Below are 19,438 nucleotides of genomic sequence, written 5' to 3' on the forward strand. Positions count from 1 at the left end.
ATTCTGCCTATCACAGTGCTCAATATTTGTTGTTAAATGAATCAATGAATGGGTGGATGGATGGATGCCTTTCTAATCCCATTTTCTATTTCTTCCCAGCAGCTTCTCCCCAACTCTAGGAAGCCATGCTTGCTTAGGCTGGTTGCTCTCCTGGAATAGTTGCCCCTCTCCCACTCCCATCTGTTTCCGTTCTGACCACCCTGGGGTCTAATTCAAGAGCCATTTACTCAAAAGAGCCATCCTCCTGTTTGCCTGAACTCCTGAGTCTCCACCACACATGTCACATTAAAGAACATGCTCTTACTTTGTTCTTTAAACTCTTAGTTTGTTCTACTCTCAGAGCTGGATGGTAGGCTCTTCCAGGCAGGGCAGGGACTGTGCCTTATACTTTCCCAACTCTCCCGCCCTTCCCTGGAGCTTAGCACCAAGCTGGGCACCCCATAGATGCTTAAAAAGTAATGGTGCAGTTGCTCTCACAGCTCTGCTGGGAGTGACCTCCCCACGTGTGAGGCCATGATGCCAGCTGCTGGAATTTGTCTTTCTTTCCCATGAAGACTGTTAACACAGCAGACAGGCATTAATCCAAGTGAATGTGGGATGGTTAAGTACAGTTATTTTGGCAAAACGTGCATTGCTTCACTCTAAGCAGAAATCAAATGTTATGATGCTACATTATCAGGAAAAGTACATTATATTTGGCATCATCCCAGGATTCGAAGACACAAATGGCATTAACCCTTTAGTGGCTGGGTCCTAGTACCAACATATGGTCCTTCTCTCCATAAAGACCTCCCTGCATGTACCCTCTCTCACAAAAGCACGCTCACACACACACACACACACACACACACACACACACACACACACACACAGATGTCTAGACTTTTCCCTGAATGATCTTCCAGCCTGAGATTATCTTTGCAATTAGCTATCTTATAATCACAGGGTTGCTCAAATCTCTCCAGATGAGAAAAAGATGATGATACTGATGATCATGGTGATGATGCCCTGATTGCACTGGGCATTAAAACAAAATTTTAAAACTTAACATGCATTGTGATTTACTCATTATCAGCAGTCTTTGAAAAACGTAGTTGGCTATTTCATACTCTTTGAAAATAATTTGCATATTCTGAAACAAATTATTAGTAAGGACATTGGACTTCAGGTCAAGAGTCTGGCTCTTTTGCTTCAGCTGAGTCACTGATTTGTTGTTGACCTTGGGAATGTCCTTGTGCCTCTCTGGGCCTCAGTGACCTCACCTGTAAAATCAAAGCATTGAATTAGATGATGTATGTATCAGATAGGGATGTAGCAGAAATCTGATCACCATGGCTAAACTGAATAAGTCCTGCTTTAGTTTTCTTCCTTAACAAGAAGCCAAAGATGGTCAGTCCAGAGCTGCTCCTCCATCCTTAGGGTGTGACTCTTATCTTCATGGCTTCAAGGTGGCTACCACACCTCCAGGCATCTTATTGTTTCCCAGAAAGGAAGAGGGGGAAAGACTATGGGCACAAACTGTGTCGTGCTCCTTGAATTTGTCCCCCTTCCTTTTACTGTAATTGGGAAAACATGTTTTCCTGAAGCCCCAGGAAGTTTATTTCTTCCGATTCTCATTGGCTAGAGCAGGGTCACATGGCCATCACCTGCTACAAGTCATTGTTAACTGAGCAAACTGTGATCATGAAAAAAAAAATCAGGGATCAGTGAGCCAGAAGGATGGAATGGCTATTGTGTGGGCACTCAGCCTCGTCTGCCACAGATAGCTTCTAAGTTTCACTCTCTCTTGTATATTCTACGAATTGCACTTTAAAATCCATCATTACCCAAGGCAGTGTTCTCACTACATTGGGCCCTCATGTATGCAGTGCTTAGTCCTGGTTTGGATTAGCAGATTAACCTTATTAGCATGTTAGAGAAAGTATGCTAATGACATCATCTGGCAGAACGCAGAGTAGGGCGGGGATGGGGAACCATCCATTCACTCTGCCTCCCCTTATCCCTGAAGGAGACAGGCAAAGAGAAGGCAGCCATGTACTAATGAGCAGCAGAAAAACCCCTTCAGGCTGACATACCTTCCTCTTCCTTGGAGCCTCCGCCATCCTTGCCAGCAGCATCCTTTACTTTTTGTTTTCTGCTGCGGACATCTGTGCCTTTGTTTGACCTCTCATAACTCCATGAACATTTTACTTTGGGAAATTCTGCCTCCCTTGATGGATGTAGGCTTGGTGGGGGCATTGATGGAGAGGTCATCCAAGGAAGGCCAATAGAATGGTGTCCCCTGGAGACTGGACCTTTAGAAGAGTGATGCTGGGATGGAACATCCTGAAGGCAATGTCACACCACCTGCCATGGATCCTTGCGTGTCTCTGGCACTACCCTTCGTAGCCCATTTCCCCTTCCCCTTCCGATAAGTACCTTCCCTGATTAAGGCAGTCACAGTCAGCATCTCTTTCTTGCAACCCCCAAACCCTAACAAGTATATCTTTTAGTTACATTAATTCATCCTACAGGTACTTGAATACATCAAGGAGTTTGTGATGCTTCTGGACAAACACTCGTGCCAGGGTACTTGTCCTGAATCTAACTCTAATCCACTCCAGGATCTCGTACACACCTCTTTGCCTCTCTATGCCTTAGTTTCCTCATTGGTAAAATGGTGGGTTGGACCAAACCTGTAGCTTCAAACTATTCTCTGAAGTACTTCAGGATTTCTCCCCAGAAAATCCACAGGGGTCTACATGGGAGCTCAGGAGAGGTCCATTATAATGGGCTCTGGGCCCCCGACTCGACTTCAATTAGAGTAGCTTGGCTTTCATCCAATTTCTGTGTTGAGCAGGATATTTTTTTATTGGTCCTCAGCTAAAAATAAACGTTTGAAAAATGCTGGACAATATGATCTCTAAAGGGCCCTTCCAGTTCTGATGTTCTGTGATTCTAAGCAGGTGGAATATTTGGTAACATCTTTTCATTCATCAGCATAATTGGGAACACAGGAATGCCTGCCAAAACATAATCTATACCTAAATAAAATCTTCTGTGTGCAAAACAACGGCAATGAAGGACATTCAGAAAAGAGCAGGCTGTGTGGAAGAACTAGAAACAAACAAAGCACAGATCCCTGTTTTGCAATTCTGGCAAAGCTTGATATGTAGATCTGGGAAAGGAAGCCCACCACAGCTTTACCTCCTCTTTGCTGTTGTAAAGCAAAGAATGCAGACTCATATGCAAACCGAATCTGAGCCCCATGTTTCACTGGACACATTCAATGTTTTAAAACTTTCAATTAGTTATCACCAATAGTCATACATTGGAAAATGCATTTAAAAATTATGTTTCCTGGCTTCTTTTGAAAAAGCGGAAGATGGGACAATGTCGGCCTTGCATTGTAAAAGGATGGCAGGCAACCAGAGCAGGACAGCAACTGTCCCTTTTAGCTGGGGCACATCTGCTTCACTCTGCTGCAGGCCCACCTACTCCTTCCTATAATCCTGACCCCTGAGGCCAGATGCTGGCTACCAGGTAGGCCTTCACTTGCACTATGCTTTTTTGTTTTTTCCTATTGCAGGGTAAATGGTGAGTGAAACATAAAATATTTCTTACATCCCTGTCATTACCCAAAGTGGAAAAACAAAAGATAGACTGAGAAAGGTATGCTGTTCTAGAAAAACAGGGCAGAGATGGTATTTATTTATGATAGTGGCTTACAAATGGGGGTAATTCTGTATATACACATGCACACGCACACACACACACACACACAACATTTGGCAATGTCTAGAGACTTTTTTTGGTTATCGCAACTAAGGAGGATCTGGTGGGTAGGCATCTGGTGGCTAGAGGTCAGGGATGCTACTAAATATCCTACAATACATAGGGCAGCCACCACAACAAAGAATTATCCAACCCCAAATGTAGACAGTACCCTGCTTTATGGATTTCTGTGGGTTTAACATACATCAGCCCCGTCACTCTTTTACGTTACCTGCCTGGGCACTGCCCGGGCCCTGCGCTTCAGGCCTTAGTGACACAGGCCTGGCTTTGATGACTACTGAGCCAGAACAGGAAAATTAGGCTCCCTCCTGATGGCGCAAGGGTGAAAATAATGATAAAAACTCTGACATGGGTGTGGCCTCCATGGCCTCACTCTCCCAGTATTTGCTCTTATGATGCTCATAAGCACCCTGGGAGAAGATGCCGTTTCCCCAGGTTAGGCCCAGTGTCACTCAGTCCCCTGGCTTTGGGCCTCATAGCATGTAAATGACGGGGCAAGGCCCCAGGCAGAGATGTGGAGTCTGTTCTGGGCCTGGTTCCCCAGCTCTCCCTTTGATTTTGTGAGCCAGTCCACAACCCTCCTGTTACCAGTATGTGCTCTTGGCCTGAGTTGAGTTGCTGCCAGCAAACACAAAACCCAGGCTGATATCCACTGTGCTTTCCCCACAACGAATGGGCCTTGTTGGAAAGGGCGAGGAACGGCTGTCCAGGAAATCAGATGGGAACTGAAAGACACTAAGATGTCTGGGGAGGCAAGAAGCAAAGTCAGGGGAGGTGATATAGGTTGAATCTAAGAGATGGGCACAGCACTGCAAGTGCTCGACTGAAGAGGGCCCACATCCAGGCCCAGGGCAGAGCAATTCGGCAGCAGAGAGTCAAGGAGGGTGTACAAAACTCGGAGGTGAAAATGCTTCATTACTTGTTACTATTTATTCACCCATCCATCTACCCACTCATCCTCTCCACACCTATTTATGGAGCAGGATTCAGGCCTTGGGCAAGGTATGTGGCCCCCAGCCTCATGGAATCAAAACCAAGCTCTGGGATTTGCCACTGTTTCATCTCAAGCAAGTTGCCTCCCTCTCTGAGTTTCCTGATCAGTAAAAGGAGCAGGTAATGTTTCCATCTTGCAGGAGGTGATGTGAAGACTAAATAAAGATCTCCTTAGCCCTGGTCTGACTCAGACCCTCCCTAAACGCCTGGCGGACTCCATCTCCCCTTCTTTCTTCCCACAGATGCCACTCAGCTCACACAGGATTCCTGCAGCTCACTGAAGCGGGGACAGCTTCTGGGGTCACGTTTCAGCTCAAACATACCGCAAAAGACCTTCGTCCTCCATGGAAACAATTCTCCCCCATGCGGTTGGAGGGTCTTTTGTAGATCACTATATCACATAGGAAGCAGGATGCAGAACGCCCACCAGTCAACAGAAAGCACATGTGTGACGTGTACTCCTACAGCAGTCGTGCTCTTTCTCCTTCTTGTAAATTCCAGTTTGAGTTCTTAACCCCTCAGGGGCATCAAGGAGAAGCAGATCCACAGCTGTTTTGGCGGATGGGATTTGGGGGATGGACACCCTCTCTCATCAGGCACTTATTAAGGACCCGGGGTACATACAGTTGATAAACTATTATTTCAAGCTCCCACTGCTGAAGCTCCCATGGCCCTCTAACGGATGGTCTACAAGAAGGAGCCTGGCCTGTGCAGATGGTGTCTGTCTGGATGTGTGTGCCTACTCACCAAGTTTGTACCACATATCACGGATGGAGAAGCCAATTAGCCGTCTCATGTCCCCGTACCTAGGAGGAACAAAAAATGTCTGCTTCAGTCACCATCTCAGAGATTCTCATGAACCCCTACCCCCCTTTCAAGAGATCCAAACGCAACCTACTTATTCAGGATTTTGTTGTATTTGGCGTGGGAGAACTGCTCCAGCTGCAGAGAATCCTGAGTGATAAAAGCCACTGCCAGATGAAAATAGTTGTTCCACAGCTGTAAATGAAAGAGTGGAGAACAGTCATGGCGAGGGTCTGAAGTGGGAAAGCATATTAAACGCTGGGTAATGTGAATAATTTATGAAGATGGCAGAAGACAGAGGCAGAACCAGTTTAATTCTGTGTGCTGCAATTTTCTAACTGGCACTGACTCTGAAATTAACATCCCGGCCGAAGCGAGGATAACTGATGGGTTTCTCTAGGTGCCGACCACATCCTCTCTCTGACAACAGGATTTGGGCAAGGAGGAAGATTTTAGGGCTGCTTTTTTATTGTTGTTGTTTTGCTTCATTTTGTTTTTTTGAAAGACAAATAAGTCGCCCCAGCTGGGTGCCCTGGTGAGCTGGTTCTCTGCCCTAGAAGTAGAGGGTGATGAGGGATTAAGTATTTCTGAGACTCTCAGCCTCTCTGGAAGTCCTCCCTAATTCACCCGACAGCTCAGAGGACCAGCCTGCAACCTATTCCATCTTAGAATATTTTGCCTTTTCCTTCTCTTTAGTTCAATGGTTTTGAAGTGTGGCTCTGGCCAGCAGCACCAGCATCCCCTGGGAACTCATTAGAAATGCAAATTCTCTGGACCCACCCCTGACCTACTGAATCGGACCCCAGAAATACGTGTGCTCACAAGTACTCTGAGTGATTGCAGTGCTAATTTGAGCTCAAGAACCACTGAGGGCCAAGTTTACAGGTAAGCTTGTCATAACCGTCGCATTTACATGATCTCTTGGTGCTAAATGAAGAGACTAATACTAGAACCCACTCCACTGCTCATGGTGAAAGAGATCAGGTAAAGTGTGCTGCTCAGGGCAAGGGCTCCAAAGATTAGCAGCAGTGACAGTGATATTGACACAGGCTACGGAACCGAGAGATGGAGACCCAAACCAAGGTATTGTTGAGCCTCAGTGAACCCATCTGCAAAAGCGGTACCTGTGTATCCACTGCAGAGGGCTATGATAAAGATGATGTGTTTAAAGGGCATGAATCTCAGTAAGAGCTCCAAAGCACTGGTTTGCCCTATTATTCTTTTCATTATTCTAGTGACTCCTTTGGTACCAAAGCAAATAGTACAACCTGGTGCCTTCGGTGCTCAGGGGCAATTATTACAAGATGCCATGGCCCTGCAAGGACCAGGTGGGGGGCAGCTTTGCTGGACAAAGCCCACACACTTCCAGCCTCCTCTAAACATTGACTAGCAAGGGGAGGGTTAACACCAGCTGGGGAAATCACCTGCCAATGGAGACCTTCATCCTTCACTCAGAGATGTTCATCAGAAGTTTCAGATGGCCAAGACTAAGTGAAAGGCAGCTCTACCCTTGATAAAGCCCCTATTGCTGCCCAGAGTATTACTTTCATATGGGCTTGTGGTTCCAGTTTCAGAAAGGAGCAAAACAAGCTCTTCATTTTACCATGGGCCAGGCACTTTCCCACACATCCCTCCTTTCATCTCTCAAAACTTGGTAGCCATTATTAGGCCCATTTTACAGTTGAGGAGACTGAGGCTTAGAGGGCTTATGTATTTTGCCTAAGGTCACACAGCTTGTTAAACATACAGCAGAGCTGGGATTTAAACCCAAGGCTTCTGATTGACGTTCAAGTCTCTTTCTACACGCTGTGATCAGTCTTTAGCTGAGGATGCATTAACACATATTTATTGAACATCTTCAATGGGCCAGGAATTGTCATCATGTGGGGATAGGGCAATGGTTATACAGACAGCAGTCCCTGCCCTTGTGCAGCTCATACTCTGTTGAGGAAATGAGCTTTCCTTCTTTTACTTGAAATTTTATCTCCCAGAGTCCAAAAAGACCAAGTCTCTCCAGGGGTGCAGTGAAGGGACCTCCTGGCTTGTGGCCCCCGTAAAGTCAACTCTGCACACAGAACCCGGAAGGATCAGATCGTATCACTCCCTTCCTCAAAGTCCTCCAAAGATCTGCCCATCAGATCTCAGGCTCTTCTGTTTCCGTAGTAACCTCGCTTATCCAAACACAGTAAAGGTCAGGGTGTCTCTCAGCCACTCTGACTGTCCTTCCTCCTGGGGTCTCTCAGCCACTCTGACTGTCCTTCCTCCTGGCGTCCCCATGACTTGCAGGTTCTGAAAATGTACTGTTTTGGTCTGCGTAAGCCCAGAGCTCACACCTCCTCCCGTTTAAGACCAGGATATGAAACCACAAGCCAAGGAACGGGAAAACTTGGTCGTAGGACATGGAATGGGTTATTTCTAGGGTGAGAAATTCCTGAATTTAGGGGATTTCATAAGAATAATCAGGTTACAACAGGAAATAGGTATGTGATAAAGTAAGTTGAATTGGTATCGCTTTTGAGAATAATTCCAGAAATCCCCCTCTCCCAACCATGTTTGAGACTACCTAGACACTGTCCAATCTCATTAAGCTTCTTGCTAGCCTCTATTCTACCTGACTTGGTCCCTCAAAAATGTCTTCTGTCACACATTCCCGATTTTCTTTTTTAAAGTTGAGATATAATTCACACATCATAACATTAACTTTTTAAAGTACATCATTCAGTGGGTTTGAGTGTACTCACAAGGTACTACAATCTTCACTATCACCAAATTTTAGAACATTTTCATTGCCCCAAAAAGAAACCATCCACCCATTAGCAGTCACTTCCATTCTTCCTTCCTCCTCAGCCCCTGGCAACCACAAAGCTACTTCTGTCTCTGTGGATTTGACGTTCCATAGAAGTGGAATCAGAAAACACGTGGCCTTTCTTTAGTGTCTGGCTCCTTTCGCTAAGCGTGACGTTTTCAAGGTCCATCCACATTGTCCCAGGTGTCAGTCCTTCATTTCTGTTTATTGCTGAACACCAGTCTGGGTATAAATATATATGGATGGACCACATTTTGTTTATCCCTGATGGGCATTTGGTTTGTTTCCATCTTTTGGCGATTATGGGTAATGCTGCTATGAACATCTACGTATGAGTTTTTGTGTGGATGTATGTTTTCAGTTCTCTTGGGTATATACTTAGGAGTGCACCTGATTTTCTTTTGACTTCTCTCCTTGAAGATCTTCATGGACCATGAGACCACAGATCCAGTGCTTCTTCTTCTTAGTGGACCAGAAATGGTGCCCCTAAGTATCACGCCCACAGCCCCTGCCCAGTTCTGCCCATGAGGCTCTGTGGGTCCAACTCTGGAACTGAGGGGAGGCCATCAGGGTCAGTGGCTCTGTGCAGTGCCTGAGAGCTGAGCAGTGGCCACAACTAGACACGCTGGGCACTCGTGATACTTCTTGCCTAGACCTTCCTTGACTCTTGCTCCTGAAGGATCAGAACCAAATGAACTAACCTGGCTTTTCGGGCAATTTCCAGTGTTTTCTCCCTCAGCAAACTGCCTATTCCAGGGGAGGGGGAGGGGCTGATCCGCTCAGACTCACAGATAGAACACAAGCATCTTGGCCTCCGTGGCTTTGCTCACAGTGGTTCTCACACCTGCAGCATCTAACTGCCATCCTTTCATCAAAGCCCAGTTCGAGACCCACTTCCTTCATGAGGCCTTCCCAGAAGGCAGAGCACATCAGGTCTGCTCAGCCCTTCCGGATCTGAGGAGCACTGAGTAGGTGCAACCACGGACGTGGGTCCATCGTTCCGCACCTGACCTTGTGCTCCACTCACTTCCCGTGACAGGACCCTCCAGTGGTTAAGAGCACATGCATCAGTGTCTCACAGACGAGGGAATGGAGACCAGTCTCTCTCTTACTAGCTGAGCTGTCTTTGGCTAGCTACTTGACCTTTCTGAGCCTCATTTTTCTTACTTGTAAAATGGAAAAAAGAATGGTAACTACCATAAGGGATTGTTGTAAGTGCTGGTCGTAGAGCATTTCTAAGCCCTGTCTTTTCCGATTGTAAGTTCCACCAGTACCAAGGGTTCTGGCTTCTACTTATTTGTATCCCTAATGCTAAATTCAGTACGATGGCTTGAAGACAGTTGTGCTCCAGAAAATATTTATTTATTGATCACCCTTTTGTTAGAGAGATTCTCCAGTTGTTTCAAAAGATCCCAGATTTTTCTTTCCTCCCTGGCCCAAGCTGCCTGGTGGCATTTTATTAAGAGCCCAGCCTGGATGGCTCAGAGAAGCCACAGAATCTTTGGCAAAACACACGGGTTCCTTCTCCCTGGGGAAGGAGTAAGGTGATTTCTGATTGGGAATTTCATATTTTGAAATCGTAGGACAATAGAAGGTTAAAGCTGGAATAAATTTAAGGGTCATCTGGTCCAAATCTATTACTTCACAGATGTAAACAGTGAGATCCAGATAAATTAAACCACCCAGTCCTACCGCTCGTGGGTGTAATTAGAATTCAGCTATTTTTAATTAACTCTCAGAAAATTATAAACGTAATATATACACAGTAAAAAAATTAAATGATTGAAAAGATTAAATAATAAAAAGTTATTTTCCATCCTACCTTGGACCCTAATCTAATTCCCCAGAAGAAAATGTTGCTAACAATTTCCTGGATATCCTTCCAAAAATTTTTGTGTATAAACAAACGTATGTATAGACATCTTTTCTTAATAGTCTGCTATACTTTGCTTTTTTCTCTCATCAATATTTCTTGCAGATGTTTCCACATTAGCATATACAGATCTGCTTCATTCTCTTTTATTGCTGCATGGTCTTCTGCTCTAAGAATGTACTTTAATTGTAAGCAATTTCCTATTTATAGACATTTAGCTTGACTCCAACTTTTTTTTTCTTTAGCATTGGTGCTGTAATCAACATCCTTGTTTATATATCTTTATGCATGAGAGACTGTTATGTAGTATACATTCCTAGACCTGGAACTGCTAAGGCACAGGGTCTATGCAAATATTGTTATTGTTTGTGTTGTCTTTGTTGTCTGTTTTCATAGATACTGTCAGGTCACCTTCCAGAATTCCAATCCAATTACAAGCTCCATTGTTATGGGCAAGTTACCCTACGTCTCTGAGACTTTAGATAGTATCTAAAGGGGGTACTTATAAGGATAAAATGAGGAAATTGCTACCTAGTAAACGCCTACTCAGCCTTTTGATCTCAGTTCAAAAATCACTTCCAGGGGAAGCCTTCCCAGCCCGCCTGGACTAAACTAGATCCATCCATTATTTGCCCTCATTACACCCTGTTCACAGGATTCATGACATATTTTAAGCAGAAGTAATTTATTTTCTGTCTCCTCTACCGGATGTAAGCATCATGCAAGCAAGAAACTCATCTTTTTATTCCCTGTTGTATATCCAGTGTCTAGGATCATGTCTAACCTAACATGTACTCAGGAACATGTTGAATGAGTTCATTAATGAGCCCAGCATGCCGCATGTGTTCTTGTTAAATCCTCCCCAAAAACTATGCGATTGGTATTATGATTCTCCCCATTTTAGAGAACAGGGAACTGAGGCCCAGAGAGGTTGAATAACTTGCCCAAGGTCACACGGTTACAAAATGATGAAGCTGGCATTTGAATCCAAGTGTATCTGTCTCCAGAACTTGCATTCTTTTTTTTTTTTTTTTTTTTTTTTTTGCGGTACGCGGGCCTCTCACTGTCGTGGCCTCTCCCGTTGCGGAGCACAGGCTCCGGACGCGCAGGCTCAGCGGCCATGGCTCACGGGCCCAGCCGCTCTGCGGCATGTGGGATCTTCCCGGACCGGGGCACGAACCCGTGTCCCCTGCATCGGCAGGCGGACTCTCAACCACTGAGCCACCAGGGAAGCCCCCAGAACTGGCATTCTTTAACCACTCTGCTCTTCTGCTAAAATTGCTCTTCTTCTTTCTTGGTTCTTGTTAGCCTTTGTCGTTGGTTGAGTTTTCCACTGGTTCATCAGATATCTTTACAGCAGAGACATCAAGAATGTCTGGTCCTGTAAGTTTCTTTCTCAATGGCCTTGAATTATTATTTATCCCAAATTCTTATTTAAAAAAAAAAAGACCCAACACCCAGGGTTGCTGAAATGCAGTCAGCATACCCACCACCTCTGTGGTGCAAAGGCCCAGCTGCCATGGCCATTCTGAAGATGCCATTCATTCTGGGAGTAAAAGTTTCCAACTACAGATTCAGGTTGGGAACATCAGTCCAGAGGTGGTCTAGGGTCCTCAAGCTGAAGCAGGCAGGGCCGCAGAAGCTGTCCCCAAGCATGTGACCATCTTCCTGCCTGGTGGAGGCGTCCTGCCATGACCTCCCTGTGGGTGGTGCTGTGGGCCTCTTCAAGGCGTCAATGAGTGCTCCCTCTGTGTCTGTGCTCCCTCTCTCATGTTTTTTGCCATCACTGGTTACATTTCCCATTATAAAGACCAAGCCTGCCCTCATTCCTCCACCAATGGCTGGGAATATTCTGGAAGCTTTTCATTTCACAGGGTCTCCAGTACAGGTTTAAAAATGATCCCAAGGTGGTCTGGTGCCCAGAAGCTGATCCAGAAATGCCTCAAGACTAAGGCTGGAATTACCAAAGGCAGAGCCAATTATAGCTTCCCAAGTAGAGAGAATGGTCTTGGTAGCAATCAGACAGCCACCTAAGATGGAAAAAAATTATTTGGAGCCAAAGAACACATCTGAAGTGCAACTACTGATTTCTGGACCAATCAGAGTTTCCAACATGGAGAGTCTAATTCTGCAGCCAATCATTGAAGAGCTCCCTGTCCCACGGCCAGCAAAAGCTAACAAGGGCAGACTGTTTCTGGAGCTACATAGAGCTATCTCCTAGATCCGAAAGGCACCCTGTTCCTAAGAGACAGTGCAGAAGAGTGAAAAGAGATTGGGTATTGCAGACAGGCCTGGGGTTGAATCCCAGAAGACCTACTTAATAGTTAGATGACCTTTAACAGGAAAGTCAACCACTTCTCTGAAGCTCAGTTTCTTCACCAGTAAAATGGGTATATCCCAACCTAACAGGGTTATGATAAGGATCAAAATGCCCTAAGTCGATGCCTAATAAAGGTTAGTCACCTTCTTCAAAAGCTTGGATGCTAGAAGATGGATTTATAGTCTGCTATTGAGACCCCAAGATCCTTGAAGGCAGGGCAGTGTTCTGTTTTGCTTCTGAATTTCTCAAGGCATGTTGCAACAGCCTGGACTCATGAGAATTGCTCTTAAACAAAAATTCTCACTGAGTTAAACTTGAAATCCTCTCTTGGTCTTCCCTGACCATGCACACAAGATGTGAATCTCAAGGCCCAGCATCTTGAATAGGGCCTGGGAATGCAAATTTTTTTAGCCCCAAGCAGGAAACATCATTTTTCTAATTCCCAGGTCTTGTCACCTACAGAATGGCACCCACAGAGCTTCTTGCTTTTTGCCCTTTGAGTCATAAAACCACAGTTCTGGAAAAGATATTAGGGCTAATCTCATTGTACTTGCCCCTCCTCTGGGCAGCAGCTGGCAAGGCCAGCTGCGCTTAGTGGTGGATGCTGTTCCTGCTGATATTAAATGCATAATTAATGACACCGTAAGAAGAAAACAAGGCGTGTTCCAGGCAGGGTACAGAGAACAAATCCATTCTCACACAAGTGAGGAGAAGGTAGGAGAACAAAGATAAGTTTGAAGAATGATCCTGTTCTTGAGTGCTTCCCACTAAATATCTGTGTAAGTCTCATTCGAAAAGCAGACTTATTTCATTTTGTAATGTTGGCCACTTTCCCGTTTTACAAATCTTGTGGGTGTGACAGCCCTAGGCAGTGTTGTGGTGACCAGAAAGATGCCTCCCTACTGTCCTGTTTGCTGAGGACTGACATATGGGTTCCCAGACCTGACACACTTAGGACCACCACCACCATCATCATCATCACATCAAAATGATAATTATTGTAATTATAATGAGCTAACATTTATTAACCATTTATTAACCACCATGTTCCTGGCATTCTTCTAGGTATTTTACACGAATTAATTCACTGAATCGTCTCAACAATCCAGTGAAGTAGTTACTATTAGTGTCATAATTTGATGTTGAGGACACCGAGGCACAGAGAGGTGAAGTAATTTGCCTAAAGCCACACAGCTCATAAGCTCAAATCTTCCATGTATGAAACCCCCATTTCTCTGGGCCACTCTCAGATGCAGATTTTCTTTCAGGGAAACTGGATAAAACCTAAAAGAATGGCATGAAGGACTAAAGCTGAGCTTCTCTTGGAAAGTACCACCCTAAGACCATGGAGGAGAGCCAGAGTCAGGAAATCAGGTCCGAGGCTATAATTACCAAAGCCCACGGAAAGAGATGAACAAACCAGCCAACAGTTTTATGGCCCAAACACTGCCTTGCCACTGGCCTCTAGCTGTGTTGTTCCAAGCTGCCCCTCCAAAAAAGCAATGGCCTTATTAACTTCCATGATCGTACTCGTAACCAGAGCCTGCAGGCACCTGGGCCACATTTGGAAGGGGATCAAACACTTCTGATTCAAACAGCCAAAGTGACATGTTTTGTTTCCATGTCAAAGATTTATAACTCTCACCCAGACCCTGCCAAGCAGTCAACCCAATGTGGTGGTGAAACTCTACCTGTAGCATGTGGCTGCAGTGATCTGCAGGCTCTGGTGCCAGCCACTGCTGTGCTTTCGTCCTACCTCTGCACTGACACGCTGTGTGACTTCAGGCTATCTGCTCATCGCCTGGGAGTCTTAGTGTCCACATCCCTCCAGTAGAGAAAATAAAAGTCACAGTAACTACCTTGTAGGGTAGTTGTAAGGACTGAGAAAGATAACGCATAAAGTGCTTCTTGTGAGATCTGCACATACAATGCTGTCAGAAAATGGCAGCTATTCTTTTCATCATCATTATCATTATAGTTCAGTTGCCTGATTTAAATGCAAGGTAGTGGGAGAGAATCTTATTCAAAGATAACATTTATTAAGTATTTATAGGCCGGTGCTGTCTAGCAGAGCGGATCTCACAGACCTCAGCCCAGGCATCACCTCCCCAAGGAGACCTACTATGTGCCAGGAACACAGCACAGATTCCCTGTGAGTACAGGTCTTCACACTCCCCACTCCCGAAGCTTACCTTCTACCAGAGGAAAGAAAGAGAACGGGCCTGTAGGCAAATAAGAAAGACAGCATGGAGTGCTATGAAGAGACTACAGCAGGCTAAGTGGTGATACACAGTGGCCATGGGGTTGTTAGGGGACCTTCAGAGAGGAATCAGGCAGGGGAGGCCTCTTGGAGGAGGAAGTGTTTGATCGGAAACTGTTGGGACCCTCCTTACAAGTGAGTTCCCCTAGCAAGTGCCTTGGCACGTCCCATTCTGGAAAAACCCTACGAAGTAGCGAGGGGAGGTGTTGTTGAGCATTTTACAGATGAGTCAGCTGAGGCACAGATGCAGTCCAGGCCTTGCCTGAGGTTCCTCGGCTGGTCAGAGGCCAGAGCCCAGACAGGAACTGAAACCCCAGACGAGCAGGCAGGAAAAGTCATCGCCCCAGTTTGCTGGCCACTCCCTAAGCTGTGAGAGATCCTGGGGGTCAGAGGCTTCCCTGGAGGGGGGATCCCCTTTTAAGGGTCTCCTCTCTCACACCTGCAGCCAGAGGTAGCAACCTGAACTTGTCCTCATGGCTTTGAAGAGTTGGTTCTTCTTGCCTGGGCCCTGAACAGATGTGTCGCCCTGTCTGCCCCAGGGGCATGCTTTGAAGCCCCTGAATCTCAGAGTTCCCAGGTCTTGTCTGAGCACTAAAAGTGATTTCTGGAGGAATCACAAAGTCACAGAAATGTACTAGTGAGCTTTATCTTTCAGTATCTGAGAATGGCTGCTTTTCTAGGCTCCAGTGAATAAAAGAGTAAAAAAAAAAGTAATACATTTTTAAAAGGTGGCACCCACTTTGACAATGAATGAATGCAAGTCTCCTCTTCAGCACAAGATACATCATATGGTCACATTTGCATATGCTGCTCAGTTGATGACTATTTAATCAAAGGCCTGGTTCCAAACGCTGAGTACTTCCCTCCCTCCCCTCTCCCCCCACCGCTCTGTGGAAACACCAAGAGACACAGGCATAGCTTCCGAGTATTTTGGGATGTGTCTGATGGAGCAGTTAGCCCAGATTGCTGGAGCAGCCCGGCCAGGACACTCCAAGGGCAAGTCTGGCACCTCACACTCACCTGAAACTCAAAGTTCGTGTTTTCCAGGAACTTCTGGTTCATGGTTTCTGCAAACTTGTTGATAGCTCTCAGGAAGACCCTGGAAGAAGGCAGAAGGTCACCAGGCCATCTGAGAACGCTACCCCAGACATCCCTCCCCCATGCTTCAGACTGAAGTTCCTTTAGTTCCAAAGACCTGAGGAAGAGGTTCGTTGACCCACATTAACACCTGCTCTCACTGTAGACCTGGGGCCATGTTTGCCCTGCCCTGTCTGTTTGACTTCCTTTAGAAAATCTGTATTGTCTCTTGTTTAAACTGTTACAAGCTTGTGGCAGAAAATTCATGCCATGCAGGAAGACAGAAAAATTGCCTCCTCCCAAATCAAATAAATAAACGAACAAACGACACACCAGCAATCCTATCATCTGGGGAAAACCATCACTGACATTTTGACAAACATAATTTCAAAGGTCTCCCTAGACGTATATACACAAACGATATTATAAAGATAGCATTTTGATAAATGGGGTTAAATGATAAATTCTGTTCCACAGCCTCTTTTACTCAACAATAAATTGTGTGTTCCTTTCATGCCAGTGAATTCAGATATATATCATCCCTTTTAATCACTGAAGAGCATTCTATTGTATAGATGTCTCACAGTGTATTGCATCAGTCTTTTATTGATGGACCTTTATGTTGCTTCTCAGCATTTTCTGTTATAAACAGTGTTTCAATGATCACTCTTCTATGTATGCCTTGCACCTTCCATATATACCTCTTCTCCACTCTTCCTCTCGAGATGGTAATGCTGATCAAATCTTACACATATTGAACATTTTGTTACCTGTTGTCAAATTGTGTTTCTTCTTGAATGGCTTCCCATCCAGCCCTTCCTCTCCTTCCTTCCTACTCTCTGGTCTTACAGCCTCTTATCTCGCCCTTTCAACCCCTAGAGTGAGTTGCCCTATGGAACAATTCCAACCCTGTCGATCACCCACCTCAGTGGCTCCCCACTGCCCACAGGAGAAATCTAAATTCTTTCTCTTGACCGTCAATGCTCTCCATGATTGGACCCCACCTTCTTTGCTAGGATCATTTCTCACTATTACTTTGTGCTTTTGGTTGTTTTCTGAGTTCATAGCTGTATTCTTCCTTTGTATAGAATGCCCCCTCCTTCTGATCGTTTCAGGGCAGGGTCTGCTGCATCTTTCAGGCCCCCAGAGGACAGTCAGTACAACTGCCTTTCCAGACTTCATCATGGTCTGCGAATGAGTTATTTGTGTGACTCAGTAACGACTGTCTCCTCCAACTAGACTGTACTTTCCTTGAAATGAGAGACTCCCTCCATGATATCATCTACTCTCCAGTCTACATGCCTTTGACTCCCAAATTTTATATCTTCATCCCTGGCCTTTGCCCTGAGCTCCAGCTTGCATTCCCGCTCTCTGCTCTGTATCTTCACTTAGATGACTAATAGGCATTTCAAGCGTACATGTCAAAAGCTTGACTCCTATTACCTGCCCTCTTTCTGTCGTCTTCCCATCTAAGCTGAAAACAACTCCATTCTTCCAGTTGCTCAAGGGGTAGGGGGACTTAGCAGCCTCGACTTTCCTCTTTCTCTCACATCCTACACCTGACCTCTCAGCAAAACCTCTTAGCATTACTTTCAAAATATATCCAAATGCAACTACTTCTCATCACTCACTGCCACTGACCTGAACCAAGTCACCATCATTTCTGTCCTGGATTTTTGCAGTCACCTCCCAAACTGCTACATGCCCAACTGTGGGCAAGTCTCCACTGTGTGTGTGTGTTTGTAAAATCTAAAAGGGCAGGGGCCAGATCTTCCCTGTACTACTGTCTATAATCTTTGATTAACAGTGGACAATCAATAATTTCTCTATTGAGTGGCCGGTCCAGGGAAAATGTCTATTTGGCTACCTGTGGGAAGCCAGTAAAAGGAAGTGTTTATCAGCAGGTTATTGCTTTGGGTAATAACTGGGACTCAGTTCTGCATGGGACCTTCTGAGTTTAGACTGTATCGAACATACTTGAGCATCAGAAGTGTCCTGGGCTATTTACCCATTAATACCAGCCCCTCCCTGGTTGAAAGTCGCTCTTACGGACATTAAGTCCCTAGCACTTCTGGCCTGCCCTGCAGGTGGGCTGAGAACTCTCCTGTAGCCAGAGAAAGCCCAGAGAATCAAAGAAGTAGGCAGCTCTCAGGATGCACAGGAAATGCCCACCGAAGCTGCAGGTATATTTTGGGTCGGCCATGAGTGTGGGAAGGGCAACTATAGCATGTGCTACATCAGGCGTTGCTTGTTAGGAAGCTGGGCTAGGTATTCCGTTAAACACTAAATATTTGGGGTTTTTTTGGGGGGTTTTCTTTGTTTTTAAGATCAGCACTTCATTATTCGACCTTGTATAACATCCATCTGTTAGAAGCCAGAAAGAGAAAATGTACATAAAAAAGCTTTGAAAGTTACAAAACCTTGTTTAAATGTAAAGTAGCAAACAGACCTAAGACATATAGATAAAGGTGGCCCAAGGACTAATTTTCAGTAGCACTGGGCTCTCTTCTTCATCACCTCTGAAAACCTCACCTATACATTTTTATTTATTTTATTTTTTTTTGCGGTACGCGGGCCTCTCACTGTTGTGGCCTCTCCCGTTGCAGAGCACAGGCTCCGGACGCGCAGGCTCAGTGGCCATGGCTCACGTGCCCAGCTGCTCCGCGGCATGTGGGATCTTCCTGGACCGGGGCACGAACCCGTGTCCCCTGCATCGGCAGGCGGACTCTCAACCACCGCGCCACCAGGGAAGTCCACCTATAAATATTTGTTGAACGAAGAAGGCAGTGCATCCTGTTAGCAGGATCACGAGATTTGTACACACACACACACACACACACACACACACACACACACACACAAACACACAACTGGATGTGATTTCTGGCTTTGCCAATTCCCAGCTGTGTGGATTTGGGACATGTTAATATCATGTTTGACACCTAAGTTTCCTTTTCTGTGAAACAGCAGCAATGTAACCCCTTTCGCAGGGTCCCCGCAGGGTGTAACGGCAAATGTATGGTAAGTGCTGAGCACAGTGCCTGCCACATGGTGACAATAGTAACATGGTAGCTATGGCCGCCCAGACCCCTTTGGGTTGCTTAATTCTTCTTCCAAAGGCAGGTACCGACAGCAAAATGGACAGTCAGAGGACAAGCTGCAGCCAGCAGGACCATGTAAAGACACTAAATACAAATCCCACAAAACCCTCCACCCCATTAGGCTGCCACAAGGTGAGATTTCTTTCGTTTTGTCATTCTGTCATTTGCTAATATGTCTTTGAAAAAAAATCTATATTTTCTTCTTAAAGATTAATATCTAATTCCCCAGATGGAAATACACTGAGTGGCTGTCATATTATGTATAAACATCTCAGACAATCTAATATGATACCAAAATGAGGGGTTTTACACATTCTCAGTAGTTTCCATAACAGTTATTATTTTGATTGTCAACCTAAACCTGCCTCTGGCTCACAAAGGCCAGCCCAATAACCAGGAATGATTAGCTCCCTGTGCTGATGGGGGGACT

The 19,438-nt window shown here is 45.4% G+C and overlaps 1 protein-coding gene across 1 annotated transcript in view; it reads right to left on the minus strand.

Annotated features, from left to right (window-relative positions):
- Positions 1-19,438, minus strand: part of DOCK2 (dedicator of cytokinesis 2) — a 412,654-nt gene that overhangs the window by 67,653 nt on the left and 325,563 nt on the right. Inside the window, exons 30-32 of the mRNA XM_060094549.1 lie at positions 15,851-15,929; positions 5,666-5,766; positions 5,515-5,573 (exon numbers count right to left, since the gene is read on the minus strand). Coding sequence (XP_059950532.1) covers positions 5,515-5,573; positions 5,666-5,766; positions 15,851-15,929 — 239 coding nt within the window. The remainder of the gene's footprint in view (positions 1-5,514; positions 5,574-5,665; positions 5,767-15,850; positions 15,930-19,438) is intronic.

The sequence above is a fragment of the Mesoplodon densirostris genome, chromosome 3 (assembly GCF_025265405.1).
Source record: "Mesoplodon densirostris isolate mMesDen1 chromosome 3, mMesDen1 primary haplotype, whole genome shotgun sequence".
Lineage (NCBI taxonomy): Eukaryota > Metazoa > Chordata > Mammalia > Artiodactyla > Ziphiidae > Mesoplodon > Mesoplodon densirostris.